Raw genomic sequence first — 19,602 nt, 5'->3', positions numbered from 1 at the left:
AAAGACGCTTTCCCTTTTCGTCATGCAATTTAATCCAAATTAAATTGCATAATGGCAAAATAACTCAAGCAACCCGAGACCAAGGTGGAATATCTCTCTCGATCATTGATTAACCCATTGCACCATAATTTATTTGTGCGATACTTATCGTAGCATTATATGAAAAACCCGGTTAAGTATTTTCTCAAACTCGTATTTGGTTACCAAAATATTTGAATCGAGCCGCTCCTTGCCTTGGGGTGATTGGGATATCACGGACGACGGTATCAATTTTTTCTAGATGCTTCACAAATTTGATTACGTGGATATTTGAACTTTTCAAGCGAGTTTCGTTCTTCGACGGGAGACGACGGAAGCGGAGGAGCGGAGCCGCGGCGAAGCGCCTCGCCGCAGACTCCGAGCTCGATTGCGGGCGATCTCGGCGGGCGCTCCGAATCGTGGCGGCGCTGGCGTCGGGTTCGGAGTGCGCGGGCCGCGCACGCGCAGTTCGCGGTGCCGGGCCGGCTCGCTGCGGGCGCCATGTCGCTGCACGCGCGCTCCGCTGGCCGCCTCCACCACCGCCGCCGCCGCCACCACCGCCTCCGCCGCCGTGGGCTCGTGGGTAAGTACCCTCACTCCACGTTCCCAATCAGTCTGCACTCGCATGTCCACGAGGTAGCTTACGGGCTGGCTTCCTCTCGCACCCGCACACCCCCGCACACCTGGCTCACGCTCAGTTCCCGTGGAGGGTCCGCGAGGCCGACGCTTACCGCCCACCGAGGTACCGAGCGCGTCCGCGTATCCATAGGTTAGGTCGCCCGATGCCGACGCCAACGCCGCGACACGGACGCCGGCCGCCTTCGAATTCGAATCCAGCGGCGCGCCGCAACCGACGTGTCCTCGCGAATCGGTCCTCCGGTCGGCCTCGACAGTCCCGTCCGATATTCCGTCACGCGGGGACGCGCGGATTCACCGTTGGCACACCGCGACGCGTGACAGCTCACGCCGCGCGCCGAGAGGTTAGGTCGTCCAGCGCGCGACCTTTGAATCGCCGCGGACGGGCTCGCGTCGGGACGTGCGGTCTTCTCCGAATTACCGAAACTGGTGACGAATGGAACGCGAGGTACTCGTTGTTTCATTTATGCGGAAACCGTCGAGCTCGAGCCCTCGAGGTCGAAATTCATGTATTTCTCGCGAAGTGGCTTACGCGGGCGGATGAAAAATGTATGTAGTAGGTAACGAACTACGTCGACGTAGAGGATACCTGGAAGGAGGTTAACTCTCGTAGCCGAATATTAATTTCGCTCCAAATTAATCGGAAATATCGGTGGATGGTGCCTCGAAGAGGATTCGGATATTTATCGAGGCATTCTCGAAGATAATGACCGAAAGAGTGCGTTTCGCGAGGTTAAGTTGCTCGACGCGCGGCATTTGAAAGCCCGCCAAATGAAAAAAATCCCGTCCTCGAAAAATCGAGAAAATTATGTATTTCGCTCGCAGTGGTGAAAATAATGGATACGAGAGTTTTGTCGAGGAAAATTGAGTAGCCGGTCGACGCGTCGCAGAGTTTGCTCCGCCGTTTGCGGAGAAAATCTGCGCGGATGAGTTGGATATCGTTTCGTCTAAACGATCGCTTAACGGAGTGGATATATTTTCGGTTTGGGCTCGTTTTCCACTTTTTCCTCGCAGGGTGCTAGAGATTTCGTAGGGTCGTTTTGGGTGTCCCGGCGCGTCGAGGACTCGTTTCGGACGAAGCGCTTTCGACGTTTTGACGACTGTCAATCTGCCGAGAGAGTCGGCAGTCGCGACGCGACGGTCTTGCGACTGGACGGTTTAAAAATCAGTTTATTACGGGGAAAAGTGCCCGAACGAATGTCTGGGTGGAGGCAATACCGCGCTAAATTGCAGGGAAGCGTGTTAAACGTTCGTTTAAATATCAGGATTTTCTGTCGAACGAACGACTCTCGACGAGATCCGAATTCGCGGAAAAAATCTAGGGTAAAAAAAAAGTGTTTAATTACGAAACCGCTGTACGTATATCGGTGACGCGTCGTGTACGTCGAATCCTGATCGAACGTCTCGAAATTCTATAAAAACCTCCGAATTATTCGAGCCGATGGTTGATTTTTGCCTTTACGCGCGACTTTGCCTCTAGGTGCGACTTACAATGCAGATTACGGACAGTGGACTTTTCAATTAATTGATGCAGGTATCGGGGTGGAGGTCGAAGCATTTATTCACCGATACTGCAATTGAGCTAGCCCGACTAATCGGATCGCAAGCTAGTAGTTAAAATCGGCCGTAAGACGAAAAATTCTTGGGGGATGGCGCGAGCTCTGGCCGCGATATGATGATTAATTAATCGCCCCGATAATTAACGGCGCGACCGCCGTGGGAGGAGTGGAACGATTTCGAGACCGCTCGACAATTATGCCAAACCGCGACGCTTCCACGATAGGTATAAAATGGATTCGATTTTGATTTCGCATCGCGGCGACGTATCGTGTCGCGGTGATAACGCGCGATTGTTGCGGTATTACGTTTGCCCGGGCAATTCGGTTTCGCGTCCGTATAATTCTGCCCGCGGGGTGCGCGGATCGATCGATCGACCGATCGATCGACTTAATCGGTCCGTCCATTTTCGCGTATCCGTCGTGCGTTTTCCTTCGAGAACCGCGTCCGGGTGAAATTGAAAGCGCGACGGAATCGTTGCACTTTTTCGTTCGCCTCGGGAGAGTTACGCAAAGCGTTTTAAAATCCCGTATCCAGCGTCTTCGAGATTGGAATCAATAGGATCTCCGGTTGTTCCTCGAGGGTGAAGTTTTCCGTAGATGGGGATTTTGGGGGCATCGGAAAGCGCTTCGCTTTAGGAGGAAGCGATCGGGCGCGTGCGGCCAATCGTGGGCGGAAGCGAAACGCGGATCACAAAACGAGGCTGGAGAGAAGAAAATGGCGCATTTGTTTTAGATGGATAATTCAGCGTATGTGCCGAATCATCACCCGCCACCGTCCCTGGTCGTGTTTTCACAGCCCGGGGGGCTCCCCGAGGCCCTGAGAATGCAAAGACCCTTCAATCCACAAGTTAGTGCCCTTCCCTCCACCTACGCTTTTGCTTGCACCTCTGCATGCGCATGACTTCACCTAGCTTGACATCCGTAGTGGTTTACCTTTGCGAGATAAATGCGATTAAGTTCACGTTATAAATGTAATTATGTTGGATACCATGTTCGTTGGATTAAATCTTGAGGATTGTCGAGGATAAAGGCAGGTTTTGGGTATCACGATCGATGATAACAGGTATAAATAATTTATGCCAGGAAAAGGCTTATCGGCGTCGAATAAAGAATATGTCATCGAACCCCTATTTGCCAGCACGAGGGAATTGTTTTTTTCCCCCCGTTTGATCGAATAATTATAGCTCTAGTTTACATTTTCAGCGATGAAGATACAATAAAAGGTCTTTTCTCGTGAAACGCTGATTTATTCTTTGCATCCTTTTACACTCGACGCGGGTTGGACGGGCGTCGGGACGCGAGAAAAATTAATTGGGGAACCGCGGCCCGGGAATCGGTACTTAATTATTTAAGAGAATGCCCGAGGATTCGGTCGTCGCTGAAAGGAGGCTTCGATTGAACGAGAGGCTCGGAAAAGCTAACGGTGATTCGCTTCCGGGGGAAAAGTATCGGCTGCCGGCTCTGCCGCGCAATTAAAATAATAATGAATACCTAATAGATCGCTGATTGAGCCGCAGTGGTCGGATTCGTTTCGCCCATCGAGAAACTCATTTCCAGCGTATAAAAATATAATAAACTAATCGCGGGATAGTAACGATCGGATTACATGCTCGGAATGTACCGTTTTCAGAGGTCCGGCCGATTTATTGAAAACCGTCGATCATTTCCGCGCGTCGCCTTCTCCGTCGTTCGATTTACCGATTCGGGGACGTTTCGACCAGATAAACGGGATAATTTTGAAAAATTTATATTTTTCCCCTTCGTCAAAAAATAACAAAACTACTTGGAATGGGAAAGGCACAACGGTATCGATGTATAGCGCAACGTGCACTGAATATAGAATTTTATCGACAAGGTGTAACGAATGCGGCAATTCTCAAAGGTTGATTATAAGGTTAAAATTATTAATGATCCCGGAAGAAAGGAATTCCCGGGTGAAAACGGCGAGTTTGTATTATTTTCTGTTAATTCCGCCGTATTGCCGCTTCTCGTTCGGAGCCAATTATCAATATTAAGCCCATTGATACGGTAGTACCTGCGAACGCCCAGAGGAGATCGCATTCACGTATCGTGTATTTCCCGAAGTCCATGAGGAATATGTTACTTATTTTATGAGTACCCCTTTCTACATTCATTCGGGGGAAACGTCGCCAGCGTCGATGGCGATTTTAATGTCACGGCATCCCTTAACCCTCCGACTTAAATTGGATATGAACGACCCGCACGACCGAATTCTGAAGTTAACGACTGCCCCGATGCACTTAACACCTCGCATGACTGTATTCGTAGCTGGTTGTGGACTGGGATAAAATAGTGAAAATTATGAATATTTCTTTTAACAAGGATTTCCTCCGTTTCTCCGAGATATTTCGCCCGACAAGATGTCATTTCGCGTTTTCATCTTGGGTGGCTACAAGCACTTGAAGAGAATTTCGCCAAAAAGCACGGACTCCCAAATGTCCGGAGATATCCGCGAGTAGCGTCACCTTGCGACGTGTAATCGCGATCGAGGCTATCCGTCCTCTCTGATAAAAAAATTCCGACCGCCAAGCGGCATCGTTTCCTCGTTCCGATTTACCCGGACTGGCCGAAATTCTCGGAGGAGCGGAAGAGGGTTCGTCTACCGCATATCGTTTTCATCGCATCCTGGGTCCCGGTTCGGGCGAGTTCCACGATGTGCCTCGCGAGTGGCGATATCCTATGGCAGCGCACATCGGGGAGCCGGCCGATTCCCTTTTCCCGCCACCCCTTCGGAGGGGCGCCCGGCAGGATTAACCCCGCGTCTGATTTTGTGGCTCGCAGATCGCAGACTCGAAGGACTTGCAGATCCCGTTCAGCACAGCGGCCAGCCTGGGTTACGGGCTCCATCACATGCTCCACCTGCCGCCCCAATTTCTGCACCCCCTGTCGGCCCAGTTCGACTCTCGACTGCCGTTCAGCGCCTTCCGCCCCCTGGGGCCCTCGGCCTTCGCGCCCCCCAGTAAGCGGCTCAAGGTCGAGACCGGGAGCAGCACGGTCTCCGCGGGGAGTCTGGACTCCCTCTCGGGCATGTCCAACATGTTCTCGCCGTCGCTGCCGTCCGGAGGCATCGGGGCGACGGTGTCGGGGCCGGGCGCCCCCGAGGTCGCGCCGCAGAGTCCGGCCGGGTCGGCCAGCCGGTCGCCCCCCGGCTCGACCCCCGGCCCGGTCGCGCCCCCCAACCGCGGCCCGACTCCCGAGGAAGAGGAGCGCGACGCCGACGCCACCCCCGGCTCCGAGAACACGGAACGATCCACCCCCGAGGAGGGACGGCCCTATAGACGTGAGTCCAAAGTCATTTTCGCATCTTCGAGTGCTTTCGTGCCCCGTCGGCCCACTTCTTGCCCAAGGCGCGAGAGTCCGTACCCACGAGGATGGACTTTGAGGTTTTCGAGTTTCGTTTCGGGGGAGCGAGGAGGAACATCTCCCAAGGAATATGCGCAGGATGGAGAGAAATCGGAGTCATGGGGAAATGGAATTTTTTTTTCGTTTCCGGGATGATACCGGAATCTGGGGACATTCCGGCAAGAAGAGGGTCGACTTGGCGGCCGTTGTTATCGAATTAAGCGTTATTCGTACGTCCCGGTTAATGCGGAAGGTAGGACGCGCGGAGGATTTCTTGGGTGCGGAGATTTTAATGAACGTCCAGGGAGGGACCGATATGATTTAAGCCGTGGAGTCTAGTTTCGATCGGCGCACCAGATTTAGGGGCGACCGAAGTCCCCAGGGAGCAAATAAATACTTTTCCAAGAGCGGAGGCGAAGAAAGGGTTTGGCGCGCGCCGAGTTCTCTCGTCCCACGAGTTTCGTGTTTTCGGGAACAATGCGACGTTCTTGGGTCAACAAACGGCAAGATGGATGGACGGATGGCCCGTCGGTGATCCGAAGATTTGTGTGCTTAATCTACCCGAGTCGTTTATTTGACTGGGCGTAACAGCTGCGTCGTGCCTAGCGTGGACGCGCGACGTTCCTTTTCCTAGCTTCTATTTATTTCTCCGAGCCGTCTTAATTACCGAAAGATAGAGCCATTCATTTTTCTCCCGCGGTTTTGTACCTTTCCCTGCCCTCCGGTGTTTTTTTCCCTCTCGGCCGTTTTCGTCGCTTTTCGCCGTATCGCGCGTCCCCTCTTTTTAATTCGAGCCGACCAGGGAAGCACCCCGTCTCGCCGCCGGCGCGTTTGGTCAGCTAATTTTCATTTGATTTTCACCTCGAAAAAGGAGAAAGAACCGTTTGGTACACGACTACTCGAACCGTTGGAGTTCATCCTCCCTCGTCCTGGTAATCTCCGATGCAAAGGCTGGACACCGATGTCCCATCCTCGGCTTCGTCCGCTCTCGAGGGCCGAGGTCGCCCTCGACCTTTCCCAATTTTTTTCTTTCAATTTTCCTCCTACCTGCAATTATAATAAATCTTCCGATGCTCGATCGTTCAAAGACGCGACGACTTTCTTCTCGTTTCCCTGAATTTCATCGTTCCTTTTTTGTCCACTTTATTTTTCATAAGTGAAAATTATTACGTTCACGGACACCTTAGTTTCGAGTCGGTAATTGATTTTGACAGGTGACGTTCTCACCTATCGGATCCTCCGTCTATCCGTTTGCTCATTCGCGTTTACCCAACGTCGTGCATATACGTAGGGGGGAAATTACGACGTCCTTTGAACGGGCAGGAGTCGTCCACTGGCTGGCTAATTGGCAGGCGTTTCCCCTAAGCGGGCGAAACGACGCGTCGCGTCGCGACGACGAGAGTCTCGACGCGCCTGTTTGACCACGCTGGATTCGCGTGGCTCCGACTGTCAAAGAGGAAAGAGATTTCACTTCCCATCGGCCCTTCGTTCGAAACACGCATTAGCCATCGCGATCTGCAGTTCTCTCTTCCGATCGGACTGAACGGATAAGGAAATGACATTCGGGATTACTATATTAAATGTGCAACCGTATCGATAAAATATGAACATCGACGTGGAGCGAAAATTGTACTATCACACAATGAGACATTTTTAAGAAATTGTGAAATTTCTAGCCTGGTTATATTTCGTTTATTCAGTCTGTTTAGTGGAAGGGTAAACGAGAAGTTAACGTTTTTAATTTATCTTTTGGATTTTCGGAGGATTTTTCTATGGACCAAAAAATGTGGACGGTGTCTTGGAGTATGGATGAAGAAGTGGGTTTCTTTTTGGACAATGATTCATTGTCGTTAACGAGCTGTCCTGAAAATAGCAGCATCCTTTGACCGTTTCACTCGCGAGGGAGGAACTTGGCCGAGATAATTGGCTGGTCGTATTCGACGGTGGTCAGGAAACGTCAGGGTGTTTCAAAGGGGTGGTCGCGACGTACGTGGTCTAGTTGTTACCGGTCGTTTTAAGTGGCATCGATCACCTCGGTTGTTGCCTTATTTATTTTATTATCCGGCACGTTGATTTGGAAGCTGATCGATCCTTTCGGAAAATATATTTTGGGGAATACTTAACACCTGTACGAGAAAGAAAATTTTTATTTCGTGCGTTAAATCGAACCTTTTCGTTATTAGAAAGTGAGGCGCCAAAATGCGTTCGATTACTGCAATTCATCCCGAAGGATGCCTGCTGGGTATACAGGTGGATTCCAATGGCGCGGAAAAAATTGAAAATTAATATTGCCCTCGAATCTACTCTGATCGACCGTCAGTGGTTTCGATAATTATTGACGCTTCGTAAACCGATTTGACGAAGGCCGGAGGGTGGGATTTGGGCTTGTCGGATACGTTTAGATGGGAAATACTCGAGACCGTCGATTGGTACAAATTTCAGGCTATAACCCTTAAAGCAATTTTAAAATACGCTTCCTCCGCTATCGGCGATCCAACTCGACGGTTTACCTCCAAACCTTGGGAGGTAAAACAAAAAAATATGTCGTCCAAAAATTTGGGGGGTAACGCGTGTCGATTTCTCTCGTTCGAGAGCAAGTCCTTGTTAGGTGCCAGCAGGTCTAAGGTCGGATTTCATGCCTCCTTCGCGGCCGGGCCGTTCTGGGGGCAAAATAAATGCCCCTTGGCTGCTCCTTCCGACGTCGGTCCTCCCGAGGCGAATCGGCCTTTATATCGCAATAAACGGGGCACTTATGCTTTCTAACTTTGAGGTTTACGGGCGGTAATGCGATGGAAAAAGAGCGAGGAACGTTCGATGCGCCACCGCGCTGTGGACTTTTTGAGGTTCGGGCTCTCCGGAGGTTTCAAAGGACCTCGATTGTTTTTTCGCTTAACGCTTAACCTCTCCTTGTTTATGAAAATATTTGGTAAAATCATCTCGGGCTTATGTCGTCGTTTAATTCCAAGCAGTTATTGCAGGGTACCGTACGTTTGCGGTGTTACAGTTGCCACGGAATATCCTCTGAAATCTGAAATGAAAATTCGAAACCGCTTACCTCGACGTGCTAATTTCACTGGCACGTTGGGGAAGCTCGTCGAAAATTCGGCAACGCCAGTCTCGACCTATTTCATGCGAGTGATCTGTCCGGAACCTGTCCGAAACGTCCGAACGGCTACTGTCGGTCAAGTGCTCGTTAACGGGTGAAGCTGCATGGACGCGCAGCTGCAAGTCCCGGGAACGACTGGCTTTATAGTTTCGAACGCTTCGAGACGAGTTCCACCGCCGACTTTCCCCAAAAGCTTTTCACGCTTTTTCCAAAAATCAACAAAATATAATCCCTTAACTTACCGTTACCATTATACCGGAATAGCTCGTCGTCGTTGACGATCGATCGTCGTTCTAGGCATGCAGGATGTCTCGATATTCCATGGATACGGCGTTCCTTCGTTCTTACTCGAAATTCATCCGAATGGTTATTTTGAAAAAAACTTCAATCCCGCCCGTGTTCCAAACCAACCAATCGTTAATACTTCTAATAATCAGTCAGGCGTCCAGTCCAACGGCATTTATGAAAACGAACGGTGCGATCGGGAAACGCAGCGGGGCGCAAAAAAATCACGGCAACGGTGCCAATCCTTTGCCAACAATGCTAATTTCCACGATGAAAAATTACACGCGGTATTAACGCGTGCCCGCCGTTAAGCGGGTTATCGATTATTCCCCTCCTCCGCGCCTCGTTGGTTTTTTATCACTCAACCCGATTTTTCTCTTTTTCCCCTGTATCCACTTTAATGCAGCTTTCGGCATTACGCCGGCTTTCAGCCGGCCACGGGTGGAATTTATTCAGCGATCTAGAACAATTGCTTATTCCTTTACGTCATGACGCGTTGCGTTACGCGGGACATCGATCGAGCAAAGAAAGGAGCCGAAACGCGTCGATAAACGGGCTCTAAACGTCTTCTATCTTGAGATCGTTGTTATCATCGTCCACGCACGAGCGAAACGATCGACCGTTTCGTATCTTTTTGCAGCTTAGAGTACGCGGAATGCACCTTGCGGTTTACGCAAGGGGTGATTTAACGCGAATCGCGACCTTCTCAATGAGCGTAAGAAGGTGCGGAAAATGGCTGCGCGTTGGGAGTTTAGGAACGTCGATGCTTGCGTCGAGAGATCCTTGGTTGATTTATCGCCGGACGTCTCAAAGTCATTCTCATTACGAGGAATTACTAACATAGCCGACGGCCGCGTCGTTGCGGATCCGCGTAAGGTATCGCGAAACCTGGAGCGCGCCTTTATGTCGCTCCATTAGGCTTCTCGCAGTGACACGTGAACGCGGCTTAATTAGTCGCCGCGGGCCTGCCATTAGTCTTTGTCAGTTATTATCCCGTACTCCTTGTCGACGGATCATACTCCACTCGGCAAGAAATTTACTTAATTCCGTGCAGGTTGGTATTAAACAGTCGTCGAGGTGTGTCAATCCCGTCGAGAAGATTTATCGACGGATCGTCATCTAGCCGCCCGTTTCGAATTTATTATCGATGATCATCGAGATGAATCCCGACTTCGGGTCGGAAGGATGATCTCACTCGCCGAGATATGGTTTGGAGTTCGTGCTAATAATTTGACATTTTTTTTTCGTTCATCGAAACGTTGAATCTTGAGGGTCTCGTAGCGGGAACGTCAGGTCTCGTTCGAGGATTCGATTTTTGTTACTTTTGTAAAATTTGACATTTTCATGGCGTCTTGTGGAATTTAAGTGTGTCACTGATTAAACCGATCGATACGATACTAACGACTGGAATCGTTAAAATAATCTCATGGATTAAGGTTTACGGTTTTTCATGGAAAACGTTCGTTGTTTCCGTCAACGTTATTTATAGTTTTGCCTTCACGATTTTTATTATTTTATATTTTAACGTTAACTACTTTTGAAAAGTCAGTTGATTTCGGACGGTACGAGATACAACCGTGAAAACCGCCTTTGCTGAGGGACTAGAAAATATCGGTATTTCTGGTATACTTCGGTCGTTTATGTTTTCAACGTTGTCGACGTCGACAAGCCCATGCTGTCTGAACGCAGAATATTATATTGCCGCGGTGTATTTATGAAGCTATAAAAAAAATGTAGAAACGCCGGTTGCCATGCATATGCATGCGCAGCTAGTAGATGCACGCGGTGCATCCGGACCGCTTTTACGCGGTCTAACTTCTAGCGGTAGTAGGGCTCTCCAACTGTGTGCAGTTTTCACTTGGGGTATTTTACAAAATTTCCTCATGTGCACGTAAACGTTACACGCGTCGGGAGGATAATTCATATCTTGGGAACCGAGCCGTGGTTCATTTTAAAATACAATTAAATTAATACGTATATTTTTTGTAATTAAAAATAGCCACTGAGGTATAGCCGAGGCATTTCAGAGATATATTTTTTGGGATTAAAGACAAGCATCGTTACATGAAATCGGGTTGTACCCGCGGAAATGGAGAAAAATTGCAATCCCCTTCCGCGCCTGATAAGTCGAAATATCTGCAGCCTCCCTTCCTCTCTTTCTCCTGGAGAATTTCGTGCGTTCATTAGTAACTTTATAAATCCCGTTCACTTGCTATTCGGTAATTGAAACTGCCGTCTCATTATCGCACGTGCAGTGTAATGAGTTTCGCATTACGCAGATGTTTTTGCATCGGAGGCCACGTTTCGTGAAAACTGCTAATACAGCGGGCACATGGTACAGTAGGCTACCGTGGCGGTCATTCGATTTCACGTTCGCTTGAAAATTCCGCCTTTCATCATTAAATTTATCATTGATGGACTTCGCGGTAAGTGGATCACGAGCGACGGCCTTTGGTCCTGATATTGCGTAACTACTTGCCGGTTACGAGTATTGGGCAGTGCTTTGAACGCATTCAATATTTGCCTGTATTAATTTAAACCACACGCCCGTCTCGATGCAACATTTATTTGCGAATACGAACTTATACTCCTTCGTGCCACATTTTTTTTTAGCCCAAATTCGAGCCTCCATAATTCCAAGACTCCGGTGCATCGCTTCGTTCGAAGCTACGCATTCGACAAGATATATCGATATTTATAAATATCAGGAAAAAGTATAGATATTTAAAATTTAAATCGTCCTCTCCTGGAGTGGAGTCCTAGCTGGGCTTCGAGCAGGCCAAGCGCCGGCAGGAGGAACAATTAGCACGTATGCACGTTTATCCGGGACGTGGATCCTGCGGGATGTCCCTGTCACGCCGCAGAAAAGCAGTTATCCTCATTTGTATTCTTAGAGCGAGCGGAGGACGTCCTCGATTTACTATCACGTCGTACGAATTATTTAGTAATCAAATTTCCCGCCTCCAGCGACCACCCTCGTCGACACCCCGGCGAGGGGCAGCTCCCCGACAAATCGCCGGGGGAGGAACACACTTTTACGACGATTCCTCTATTTTACGAGAGGGCCGTGACAAGACGATTAGCGCGTCCCGGGCCTGGAATCCAAATTCTCGTTCCTCGTTTTAATACTTCCAACCCTGGCGACGACGCCGCACGGAAGGTGTTCCAAAGTGAAAACGATGACGGTCGATCGCCGCGACGCGAAACATTTCCATTACCGAAAATCGTCGAGCAATTTAGAAATTCCTGTGTTGAAAAAAAAAAAATACCTCCTAGGCCTCCGCTAGATATTATTTCTCTCGAACGCATCGACTCTAAATATCGAACGCCGGCATCTCGTTCGCCCTGGAATACTACGGGCGATCCGCGGTTTCCGTTCGATCTCCCGGGCGCGGTTTAGCCCCGACAGGACTGCGAAATATTTCGACTATTACGAGAGGTGTTCGAAAAGGGCGGAACAAGTCCCGTGATGTTTCATTCCGGTGACAAGCTCTGCATGTTTTTTTTCCCGCCTTTCTCGCCCTCTCTTTTGGACCCAGGGGTGGAGGGAAATCGCGGCTGCGAAGCGAGCGACCTGTAGCAGGCACGCTCGCGCCCGACTAGGCATATGAAACGCGATACTTTTGACGTCGGATTTTTTTTCCACGGTTTTGCTTTATTGTCCCGCGAGAGTGATTGGTAATTGGTCACCGGCAACCGCGCGAATGGCACCGGCAATGGCACCGGTGGCCGACCGCGACCGAGCGTTTCGCGAGACGCGATACCGGAAGGGGACGATTCGAGGGTGGAGGAGGACGCGTCCACGAGGTCCGTCCTCTTTGTCGGTCGTTGATTGAAAAAATGCAATTAAAAATTTACCACCGATATGGGTCAACGCGGTGGACGGCGCGCGTGCGGTCCCACCCTCCCACTCCACCCTCTTTAACCCTTTACTCCTGGGATATCGCAATATTCGGCCAAGCGCTAGGACCTAGCAGGTGGCTCTCGATTTTCGATTGCGTCCTCGACAAAAATAGCGAGAGCCTCGCAAATTACGACGATTTATTCCGCGAGCATTCGAGATGAAACGATCTCCGCGCATTTCTTTTTCCCCTAACTACGTTTTCGATTAAGTGGACGACGTCGGTAGGTTTTATCCGCCCCGTTTCTTGCGAGGTCCGGATGTGCATTCGCCTTTAAAAAAAAAAAGAAGATCCCTCGAGCAATCGTCGAAATTTCCCGGATAACCGCGAGACCGGAAATCTCGGAGCGTTTCCAGCGTCTCGGTTCGGCGTCGAGGGCGATAAGAGGAACGACGCTCGGTGCAGGAAGGTCGCGGGAAACAAAGAATCCCTCCCCCCGATCGCGAGATGGCGAGAGTCAACGGACGCAGGTGGTTCGTCGCCGGCAAAGCGGCGGAAGGTAGGGAGCCAATTTATCGGCCGAGCGGGGCAGGGAGCGCGATAAGGAGCGCGAGCGCCGACCCGTGGAGATGGAATTCCGGAGGGAGGGGGCACCGATAGAGCGATAGCGCGGCCCCGAGGGGGGCGGTCGCGTGCAATTGGCGGCGCTGCATTGGTGGCGCCGCGTAAGGAGCTAAATAACCAACCGTGCCGCTCTTCTGGCTCGCGCCGACCGAGCTAGGCGGAGCTCCGTTTTCTAGGGGCTACCTTCGCCCTGGCGCCCGACCGACTCCGCGGCGCCCGCGCATCCCCGCGACGCCCGCGACGCTGCACCCGCGCCGCCGCCTCCTGACTTTTATGACCGAGTTTCCAGAGAGACCGCTCGCATGGCGGGGCTCGAGAATGACTCCGACGTCGAGGACGACTTCCCCCGAAACGCCGTTTGCCTTATGAGAGAGCGGGGGATATTTTTCTTTTTTTTTACAAGTATTTCGAAACCGACGATTTTTTTTTCTCCACCTCTAATACTCTAGAGAATGTATAGAGATCGGTCCCAGATTATTTCCGGGGTCGTATCTTAGGTTTGAATTTGCCAGTCGCGGCGATTAAAACGCGAGCGAAATCGCCCTTGGGCGGGATGCTCCTTGTCGCGATTTACGATTTCAACGGGCACGTCCGTGGAAAATTATCTCGACCGGTGGCCCCACGTCCTTCGTATTTTTCCCGGGTATATTCTCGTTCTCCTCCCTCTGCTCGGGGCACTTTCCGTTCCCCTACCTCCCGGTGCACCGGGTCGGTTTCTCTTTTCATCGCGCTGGCGCTCCTTGGCCTTAGCGTTTAACGATCTCCCCCGGCGAGCCGCGGCGGAGCTAGAAATAGAGGTCGGAGGAGGCTCCGCCTCCTAGACGAGCGCCGGAACGGAAAGCGAGTCCTCCTCGGAGGTTCTGGGCGTGGTGGAGAGACTCCCGAGGGAGGAGTCCACCCGCTCCCGGCCGGACGTACTTCCTCCGCCGCGACGGCGTCGACGGCGTCGACGTCGCTCGACGCGTCGCCACCCCCAACCCTTTCTCCGCCGCCGCGCGAGTGGAGGCGTTTCGGGGTGGATTTAAGGGTAACCGCGCGGGGTAGCGATGCACCCCGGGACGTTTGCCGTCCCAAGAATTGCCTCGAATTCAGCCACCGTCTCGAGATTGGCCTGCCATTTCTGGCATATCCGGACATCTTCCGGCTCCGAGCGGAAAGTTGGACGGTTTCCACGTAATCGCGCGTCCTTGTACCTCTCCGGAACCTCGTATACCCTATCGTCCAAAAGTGGCGAAAAGCCGAGACCGCGCCCAGAAAAAGATACATCCATTCGTGTACATATCTTTCTATACCCCGAGAAAAAAGATTTGAATTGGGAAAATATTTCTTTCGGTCAATGGATGTTTTTTTTTTTCCCTCAGGGCATAAATGCATCTCTCGGGCACGTCGTACCTCGTCGGACGTCCGCTCGCGTCCATTTTGACCGCCTCGTCCCCGAGGTTCCCGTCATGAACTACATAATGATTTGCACGAATCGCGAGAGCTAAGTGCATTAGGGACAGGTGGACCGGGCGCTGGACGTGGGTTGATGGGCGAACACGGGAGGCCTTATCGTTCGCGTCGTCCGGTTTTGCGGACGCCGTAACGCGGCGTCGTTCCGACCCAAGCTACGCGGAGACGCGTTCCGTTTGATAGGGACGCGTAACGTTCGGCTCACTCGACTCGTGACAGAAATGACTAAACGGGCTCGGGCACTAGGGTCCGGGTAGATGCAGGCTCCGCCCGGCGTCGCGACGAGCGCCAGGGTGCGAGAGGGTAAACGCGGACGCCGCGCGCCTCGCGCGCATATTAATCCCTCGGACGCACATCGGCCTCCATCGGCTCTCGAAATCTCGTTCGTACGCACTTCATCTCGCCCCGGGCTAACGGGCGACGGGCACCTACACAACGCCTGCACCGAATTGGCAAACCGGCGGCGTCCACCTCCCGATATTTCGGATTCCACTTCCGAAACCGTCCGCGGTCGTCAACGTCGCCGCGACGCGTCGACCTCGACGCTCTTCCGTCTTCGCGAGAGTTTCACGCCAGTCAATTTTCACGATTGACGGCGTCGCGACGGATGCACCGCCGGGTTCTCCTCCTTTGCCGATCCGTTCCAGGGACGAATCGGTGGGATAAGAACTTTTCAGGTTCCTGGAGTATAGGTGCGAGAAAATGTCCGGTGGCTCGGAACGTCATCGGGGACTCTTATCGCAAAGGGGGATGAGGGATGGGTCGAAGGGTTAATTTTTGTTCCAGGGGTTTCGTTCAATTTATGGCTTTTCGTGGTATTTATTTTATTAATAGGTTGTACGGGTATTGATCGGGTCGGAATAAACTCGAATTAGTGAAATTGGGTAGTAGATCGCTGACCCGGCTTGCGCGAGGACGAGGGTCCGGGTGGAGGGAAACCGAAAGGGTTACTCGGTTGATCTCGTGGAAAGGGGAAACCTTTCGGTTAGGGTGGAATGCAAGAGCAGGGGGTGCTATTTAAGTTAAGACGTCGAGGTAAACGGGAAACAGCCTTTCGGGAATTTCGAGACTCTCTACCGAGGCGGTTAGGTAATTGTACATTTTTTTGGTCACACCGTAACGAGATCCAGGTACTTTTAATACACGGAATGGTCGAAACGCGTGGGTTACGCATCGTCTAGGGGAATATTTTAACAATTGGTTATTTCAACTACCAGGAACGACGTGCACGTTCCGTGTTTCATTCACGAAAACGGAGATAAGTTACGGTCGTATTGTTGCATCCCCGCGTCCCAGGAAATTGGTCCCGCCATTTTGGATTTCCCTGCCGACCGATTCGCCACTTGGAATTTAGGTCGAACGGTCGCAGGATGTGGTCGCGAATGAGAGAGGGTGGTCGAGGAAAGAGGCCGGGACGAGAGCAATCATCCCCAATTCGCAATCATCGTCCCTGCGGTCATTATCCGAGCAGACCATCGTTGATCGGTTGCCAGCCATGGAACATCATTCCAGACGGCATCCACCAAATAAATTCCTGGAACAACAGATTTTTTTTCTCCGATCCGCGGAGCGACTCCTGTTTACAAAAGAGGCACGATATTAGGCGCGATTTAATGACCCACCTCGCGGGGTAATTCGAGCCGCAGGGCATTTTGACGAGATCGACCCCAAAATGGAAATTCGAAAAAGGCTTCGCGTCGACTCGCCCTCTCCAAATGGCCCGCCCTCGGGTCGGGACAATCGTCGTCGACGAAACAGTTGGGACTGCATCATCGAATTATCGAATTATCCTTAAGCGTCCATTTGTCAACATCGGGACGTGGCTCTTGAGCGAGCGCGGGTCGAACCGCGCGGGTCGGCCGCGCGGGGTGTCCGCGCCGGGGAGTGACAGCTCGCGCGGGGTGCACCGGGGCTCGCGAAAGAGAGACAGAAATCACGCGTGCGGTTTTGCGGGCAACATTTCTAACCGCCGAACACCGAACTTCGAATTGAACTGTCACCATCAGCCATGCGCGGCGCGACCGCGTGACGTACATTCGTTCGTAATAACCGCGGTCACGCCGCGGCGGGGCCGCTCGGTAAGCGTTATTTTCGCGACGTCCGAGGCCGTGGTGGTCGCGGTGTCCGAGAGGTGTCCGAGAGGTGTCCGAAGTGTCGCCGCTCATTTCACCTCCGACCCCTCGTCGGATCCGCGGTCTGCCAATACGAGGAAGATGGCCGAAGTGGACGACCGTAAATCACCGCCGTCCGGCTTTCCTCCGTCGTATTATGCTGATTTACGCCTCCGAGGAGTCTGGCCTCCTCGAGGAGGCGGCCTTTTTCGCGCTCCTGCGCGCGCCGGGACGTCTTCCACCCGAGACCCTCGCGGAACTTTACGCGCCGGTGTGCGTTATTCTCCCGGAGTCGTCGTCGGAAATCGACACGGGGATCCGTTAGACGGGAGTCTTCCGAGGATTCCTTTCAGGGGAGGAAAAATCATCCTGGACATGGTGAGCCCCGTGGAGATCGTTAATTTCTCCGTTTTTATATCAGTTCCGACGATTATACCAAATACGCCCGGGTCTGGGTAAATGGCTAATTTTAACGAAATTCGTTAATCGTTGCTAATTTTATTTTTATGGGATATAGTTTGGAAGAGAGGATTAGTCGTCGATCGTCGGGGGGTTGGAACGGAATCCGAGTTCCGGGGTTCCCTGTAACCTGGAGAACGTTCACCCTCTAGGCTCGTCCACTGAGAAGCTCGAGGGACGAGGGGAGGGCGATCTTATTCCGAGCCTTTAATAATATCCACCTCGGTACGAACATTTGGTAGTTTTATGGTGGGGTGGGATACGCGGTGAGGGATATATGCGATCGTATATCCAGGGAGGAAATAAAAACGTAACATTATCGGGGACAAATAGCGTTGGACTTTTACCGCGGTTACTTCCTCCCCTGCGTGATTTGACCCCGCTTATACGCACTTACGCGATCATCTACCCCGGCGAGCTCGTTCGGGGCGACATCACGCATTTGTAGCGGCAGGAGTACTCGACTCGAGGATCCTGGGATTTAACTGACATGGAGCGTTTCGAAATTGTCGAAATCGATGCATCGACGGGACGCAAATGTAACGTTTCTATTTTGGTTCCACAAATAATTTTCAGGTGCGACCTTTTACGTCCAAATTGAAATTCGACAGGTGTCGGATGGACGGAGTAAAGGCGAAATGATCCCTCGAGGTCCGTTGATCTCCAGACTTTTTGGTAGTTCGTTGTTCCTCCGTCGTTTCACGCAACGTCTCGCTAGGAAAAAGGGTTCCATTATGGTTTCGAACGAAGAAGTCGTCTCGGTTTCTCTCGTTGGCATCTCCGTGGCTATTTACAACGGCACTTTGTCCGAGCGCGCCTTAAGTGAGAAATGGCACCGCCGACAATTAACCGAAATCACGTCGGGCAAATGCATTTGTCACTGTCTCGGCTCTGACAACGATTCCACCGTCGCGATCTCTGCTATCGCTGTCAATATCGGTTGGCTACTTTCGTCGCTCCTCCTACGTCGACGTCGGCGAAACGAGCACCGGTCGTCTATTTCCGAGATCCACCGGCCCACGGATCTTGCGACAAAATCTTTGCTTCTTTTTATAAGAAATTCTATTTCCGGATCGTGTTCCCTTAACACCTATTTTTTCTTTCTCCTCGATATATTTGGGGGAGAATGCCGTTTCGTGACGAATTATACTTAATTGTTGCGGGGTAGGGGAGCATTGGGGGGAATTTAGAAAATTCCAGTACTTCGCTACCTGTCCAGTTAATCTCGTAGAGGATGAGGATTCAAAAAATATTCGAGGTTCGTATTTTTTTTTGTCATAGCTTCTCCGCCAATTGATAGTACGTAACTATTCGCCTCTTCTTTCGCCCCTTATTTGTTTGCATAGCGCTAAGCTGTCTCTCGCGTTGTTCGGATATTTCCCGAACGACAACAAAACTGGGGTCCTTTGTCTTGGCCTTGAATGTCCTTCGTGGGAGTCCTCGGGCGCGCATCGATGATACTATTATACTAAGGGGACAATTTCGGGAATTTTTAATGGTGAATTTAGTGGGGCATCCGAGGTGGAATCTGCGCCCAAGCTGACGAGCTGAGCCGACCAACGTCCAGCGTGCAGCTGAGGAGATCCGAGCGATCGATTCATCGAAAAAGGTTTGAGCGAATCTGGTCATTTTCATTTCCCATCCGAGGCCAAGATCGTTTCCGTCTCGCAAGCATCTTCGAATTTCTCTTCGCTTGTGAGACACCTTCCCAGATGTCCAGAATTTCTTCGAAGGACAGTCCTATCGAGTCTTCGAAACGGTAACAAATCCAGAGCTTTTCGAAGTCGTCGAGGAACGGGAATCGAGGCTTCCGGGATTTTCTGCGACCTCTCGAGTTTCCCTCTCGAGTTTGTCGTTTCCTTTGACACGGCGGATCCGAGTTAACGCGATTAAGCAATTAGGGGATTTTTAATCTTCTCCCTAGGGTTGCTCCGGCACCGCTCCGGTGCCTGTCACGATTCGACGGAAAAATAAATAAAGCCGCACGGCCGTTCGGAATTAAATCGCTGATTAAGGAATTTAGGGTCGCGCGGTCCGGCCCAAAAAACCGTAAATTCGTCATAGTTTGACAAATGTTTTACCTTTCTCGATTTTTGGCCGGGCGATCGAAAGATCGCGGTTTCGGGAGGCAATGCCGTGCTCGGTAG

At 51.4% G+C, this 19,602-nt stretch overlaps 1 protein-coding gene across 1 annotated transcript in view; it reads left to right on the top strand.

The window, feature by feature from the left end:
• Positions 1 to 653: 653 nt before the first annotated feature.
• The window catches only part of LOC105697909 (E3 ubiquitin-protein ligase Rnf220), a 96,912-nt gene continuing 77,963 nt past the window's right edge, over positions 654 to 19,602 (top strand). The window contains exons 1-3 of the mRNA XM_012421642.1: positions 654 to 760; positions 2,947 to 3,060; positions 5,016 to 5,514. Of these exons, the coding sequence (XP_012277065.1) occupies positions 2,947 to 3,060; positions 5,016 to 5,514 (613 nt within the window). The 5' untranslated portion in view covers positions 654 to 760. The remainder of the gene's footprint in view (positions 761 to 2,946; positions 3,061 to 5,015; positions 5,515 to 19,602) is intronic.

Source organism: Orussus abietinus, unplaced genomic scaffold, assembly GCF_000612105.2.
Source record: "Orussus abietinus isolate OABI.00-Male unplaced genomic scaffold, Oabi_2.0 scaffold1, whole genome shotgun sequence".
Lineage (NCBI taxonomy): Eukaryota > Metazoa > Arthropoda > Insecta > Hymenoptera > Orussidae > Orussus > Orussus abietinus.
The sequence above is the reverse complement of the archived record's forward strand: the minus strand, read 5'-3'. Positions and strand labels throughout refer to the sequence as shown.